Consider the following 5,588-nt stretch of genomic DNA (forward strand, 5'->3'; position numbering starts at 1 on the left):
CAGGGGTGCAATAACTAATGGCTTGTTTAAGAAACAACATCGAGTGCACGATAACTCCCCTGTCAGTCTAAAACAATATCAGTACCTTCCTTTGGATCTGTTGCAGCAGCAAACGGTATAAGCTTAATGCTTTCTTGTTGTGCTGAAATTTGAAAACTCAAATATCCACACAAATAAACACAAAATACACAAAGCATCGTAAGAAAATAACTAAACAAATTAGGAAGAATAATGGGTACTAAATTAGCTCATAAAGTTCAAATTGAAGGTGTTGGATGTTGCCAGGCAACATAAAACAATGACAAAAGACCTGCTAGCTTGGATCTTGAGCAGTAGTAACTGTGGTACTGTTTCACACCTAACTCAAAGCCAAATCACAAGAGTCAAGCAACTCCTATCTGACAAGATAAAATAGTACTCGTGAAGGTTTCATTTACTAGTCTAGAATGTTATCACTCTCAAAAACAGCAGGAGGTGGAGAGTTATAGGAAGTGAAGATTTGTTGAAAAAAAGAAATCTGGAGAGAGTCAATTTCATCCATAATCTTACATAAGTTGTTAGTTCCACCAGCCAGTAGAGGTGGGGTGGTTATAGAAGAAGTAATGTAATTTCCTATGTTTAAAAACTCCTTAGCAGAGCAGTGTTAATTTTCCCATTAAATGTTTCCCATGGTGTGGGTTACCAACTTCAATGCAGAGAAATTGCATTTAATTGGATCTCGTAATGTCTCCAATTCTTGAAAATCCAAGGAGGGAAGAGACTTTGATTTCACTTATAAAAGGAGGTGGTACTGGTTGAGAGAAGCACTACTTTGGTGCTTTGTTAGAGATCATCATGGCTTCCAAGAAAGAAGAGCTTCTCATAAGAATGCTGCTGCTGCTAAGCGTATTGATATCATCCCAAGGTCTCTCTCTCTCTCCCTCTCCCCATAGTGGTACAAATTTTGTTTTCTTTCCAATTCATCTTAAATTGTTTTTTTTTCACTAACTTGTTACACACTCAAGGAGATGTTACTATGCTACTGTAACCCATTTGGTTAATGGTCAGGGATATTTCTTCAAACCATCAAGTCTAAGAAAATAGTCAAAATTAAGTGCAGCATTTGAACCAGTTCCAAAAGTGGCAAGGTCTAGTTTCAGGAATATTCTTCAGAAATATTTTCCTTCTTTTGCTGCATCACTTTGTCTAAAACTGGGCTTATTATGTCTGAAAGGATGTGGGTGCTATTAGTTATTTATAGGTGATTGTGAAATATAACCAACAACAACAAAAAAGGCACCCTATGCTTACTATGATCTATGACTTCCTCTGTTGTGCAATTATTTTGCACATCAGTCGAATTTCATTAATTCTTTGAGAACTAATTACAATTTACATACCAAAAATGTTGATGTTTGTCACTTCAGGTAGTGAGTTCATCAACGTGAGAAAGAGGCACCCTTATCTGAAGGAAGCAAGCAGCTTTTCATCCTCATCAGAAAGAGGATATGACTACATCATAGTGGGAGGCGGCACAGCAGGGTGTCCACTGGCTGCCACCTTCTCACAAAAGTTCAAGGTTCTGCTGCTTGAGAGAGGAAGCTCTCCGTATGGAAACCTCAACGTCTCCCACTTGCAGAACTTCCACATCTCTCTAGCGGATACCTCCCCATCTTCTCCTTCACAGCCATTCATTTCTACTGATGGGGTCATCAATACCCGAGCTAGAGTCCTGGGTGGGGGGAGTTGCATCAATGCTGGCTTCTACACTAGGGCCAGCCCAAGGTATGGTTTGACCATACTCTCAATTTGCACCCTTTATGTATATGAATAATTAACTTTTTTATTTTGTATACTTTGATCAAAGATGGTCTCATGTTGCCTATCAATTGCCATGTCTACAAAATTTCCTTTTTGATTGTTCATTTTATAGTTCCATGTCAACAATTCAGTGAAGTACTTCCTCCAAATAATTATACTCACAAAATCTAAACCAAGTCTGGAATTATTGATTAATGTTCCTTTCACAGACAATGGAGACAACTCAGAATTAGTTTGGTGCCCAACTAGAACACAACACTCTTTATGCAAAAACTAAAGTTGGCTGAAAAAGACATAAAAAGGTTGGCATGCATCCCACATTTGAAATATGGTTTTGAATTGAGATGAAGTGTGCTGGAGCTACTAGTGGTTGGTCTTGATGACATCGAATATCAAATTCAACATAAACTAATAAACTCATTATGCTAATTCTATATTCTTTTCCATACCCCTAAGATAAAACTAAGATAAAAATCAATTGAGCAATGCATCAAAATAAATGACTTTACTCTACAATTAAGTACAGACATAGTCGCCTCCCTAATCTATAAGTCTCTGGTCAAAGATACTGGAAATTGGTTTTTGTAAACCAAGTGATTGAATAAGGATTTAGATGACCTATTTTGCGAGTGCACCATCATCATAAATAAATTTCTCAGTAAATGAGAAATTACTAACCAAAACTATTTGAGCAGTGTAAGTATTGATATGGTTTATTCAGACGAGAGCATGGGCTTGTTCACAAGCATGGTTCATGGACACAAATGCATGAATGAGCATGGTCCGTACCAACGCTCTACCCAGTTCAAGCAGCCAACTAGATAATGTGCTCACCTACCAGGCAACAGATTCCAACAACTAGAGACATTCCCTACCTATCCCTTTGCATTAGTCAAAATTAATCCAAATGATATGTGCAGAGAGATAGCAAATAGATTACTGTTTCAATTTACATCCAAATAGTGAAATAAATGCACATGTATCTTGTCAAGATTTTACCAGGGAAGAGGTTAGATATCTATGATGTCACAAGACAGGACTATAATCTCTAACATCATCTCAAGTTCAAAGCTTAGAACATTACTTAATCATAGGAACATAGGACAGCAAGCTTGACTGAGCAGCATAATAGAAGTAATTGATGGTTTTCTTCATGAATTTATGATATTGGTGCTACAATAAGTTGACAGGAAAGGACTTAATTTATATATGAATGATTTTAAAAGGTTAATTAATAGTTTGACATCTCCAATCCTGATCCATAGACCTTTTTTATTACTTATATTTAACAACATCAGATAAATCAAGGTGTGCTTATGCATACCTCAGTTGTCACTTGGTTCATGCCAAACTCTGATTAAGCTTCATCTGCAGTTATGTGAATGCAGCAGGGTGGGATGCTCAGTTAGTAAATGAGTCATATCCTTGGGTGGAGAAGAGGGTAGTTTTCTGGCCAAAAATTGCACCATGGCAAGCTGCACTAAGGGATGGGCTGCTGGAGGCTGGAGTCTCACCTTTCAATGGATATACCTACGACCATTTGTACGGGACCAAGGTTGGCGGCACCATTTTTGATAGGAAAGGTTTCCGGCACACTGCTGCTGATCTACTTGCAGCCGGGAACCCCAAAAACCTCAACGTCTTGCTTCACGCCACTGTGCAAAAGATTGTTTTCAATACTCAAGGTAATGAATGCAACATATGTCTGAGGCATTGTTATCAGTCAATTGAGGGGCATGTAGCTAAAGATGAAACCTAATGCAGGAGCAAAACCAAAGGCAATAGGAGTGGTGTTCAAGGACGAGAATGGCCGGCGACATGAAGCAACCATCAAGAATGGAGCAGGCGAAGTAATATTGTCCTCTGGCGCGATAGGAAGTCCTCAGCTTTTGCTTCTAAGCGGGATTGGCCCCCGGAAGGACCTGGAGAAGATGAAGATTCCGCTGATTCTCGACAACCAATATGTGGGGAAAGGTATGTCGGATAACCCCATGAACACCATCTTCATTCCGACGAAGAAGCCGGTGCGGCAATCCCTCGTGGAGACGGTGGGCATCACCAAGATGGGGACTTTCATTGAAGCCACCAGCGGCTTCAGCCAATCCTCCGACAGCATCCGCTATCACCACGGCATAATGTCCGGCGAGGTACAATTTCAGCTTACATTTACCAACCACGGATTGGAAATTGGTGTCTTGATAAAAATTTAAAAGGAAAAAAAAAAATCTCTGCGAATTTCACAGATAGGGCAGCTCTCCACCATCCCCCCAAAGCAGCGAACCCTAGAGGCCGCCCAAAAGTACGCCAGGAACAAGCGGAACCTCCCCTGGGAAGCCTTCCGCGGCGGCTTCATCCTAGAAAAGATCGACGGCCCGTTCTCCACCGGCGAGCTCCGCCTCGTCGACGCCGAAGTCGACACCACCCCCTCCGTGACCTTCAACTACTTCAGCGACCTGCGCGACCTGCGGCGGTGCGTGCGCGGGATACGCACGATCGAGAGGATCGTGCGCACGAGCCACATCGCGGCGCTCACCGGAGACGATGAGTACTCGATGGCGACGCTGCTAAACATGAGCGTCCAGGCCAACCTGAACATGGTCCCTAAACACACCAACGACACCGCCTCCGTGGAGCAGTTTTGCAGGGACACCGTGATCACCATCTGGCACTACCACGGCGGCGCTCACGTCGGCAAGGTGGTCGACAAAGACTACAGAGTGGACGGCGTCAGTGGCCTCAGAGTGATCGACGGTTCCACGTTTATCAAATCCCCGGGAACAAATCCTCAGGCCACCGTCATGATGTTGGGCAGGTAAAGGAAAACTTTGAAACCCCATTTTTGGTAGGAAATTTATATATTAATATAAAATAAATCAAACCCTAAATCTTAAACCCGATCGAGCCAAACATGACTCGAGCTTACATCGATCAATTAGCGTATCATTTCAAACCTATAGTGTTCTAGTAGTTTAAGATTTAGCATAATTGTATCTTTACTTAAAGTACAATTGAGAATCTTAAATAGGATTAACGATTATATAGATTCATCCTTGATTATATTTTCTCACAGTATGAATCTAAATTTTATATATCTTAACTAAGCATTATATTTTCATCACATTTATTCACATAATCTAATAGACACGGAACATCTTAGTTTTAACACAATCGAATTATATTAAGACATGGCACGGGTGACTAGTTAAGTCGGCACACGACACTCGAAACTCTGAACTTATTGTGTTCTTTTTTTTCAGGTACATGGGAGTGAAGATAGTGAGGGAAAGATTGGGAAGGGCGACAAGGGTTTAAGTGAGAGAGGCATGAATGGAGTGCATAAAATGTGTGATTTACTTATGGTTATATGTTAAATTTGGGTGTGAAAAATTAGGCTTAGGGATGTAATTTGGAAGGTTGAAATGGTGAATTTGAATGGCGGTTGATGCACTGAATTACATGTTTGACCTTTTGAATGATTATAATGCAAATAATTATGAGCAAAAATACAAAGAGCATCATTATGTGTTTAAAATTATCAAAGGGAATCCTTTTTATGTTTTTAGCAAAGGGAAATATTAAATGATTATAATTTAATCAGTTAAAATATTTTTTTTAATTTTTAAGATTATTATTAAAGATGTCCTAATATTATATTTTATGAGTTAATTATATCTTTTTTTCATATTTAATTTTAAAAATAATACCTGATTAATTTTTATTAATAATATTTACTTAATTTTTTAAACTAATTTAATTAATTTTTAAGCTAGATAAATTAAGATTTTGGC

General features: G+C 39.4%; 1 protein-coding gene across 1 annotated transcript; it reads left to right on the forward strand.

Moving 5' to 3' along the window:
* The first annotated feature begins 430 nt into the window (after positions 1-430).
* LOC121981091 (protein HOTHEAD-like) lies at positions 431-5,263 on the forward strand. Its single transcript, XM_042533439.1, has 6 exons — positions 431-904; positions 1,407-1,764; positions 3,175-3,485; positions 3,565-3,947; positions 4,044-4,612; positions 5,058-5,263. The coding sequence occupies exons 1-6, from the start codon at positions 835-837 to the stop codon at positions 5,110-5,112; spliced, it is 1,746 nt and encodes a 581-aa protein (XP_042389373.1). The 5' UTR covers positions 431-834; the 3' UTR covers positions 5,113-5,263.
* The last annotated feature ends 325 nt before the right edge of the window (positions 5,264-5,588 follow it).

Source organism: Zingiber officinale, chromosome 5A (assembly GCF_018446385.1).
Source record: "Zingiber officinale cultivar Zhangliang chromosome 5A, Zo_v1.1, whole genome shotgun sequence".
Lineage (NCBI taxonomy): Eukaryota > Viridiplantae > Streptophyta > Magnoliopsida > Zingiberales > Zingiberaceae > Zingiber > Zingiber officinale.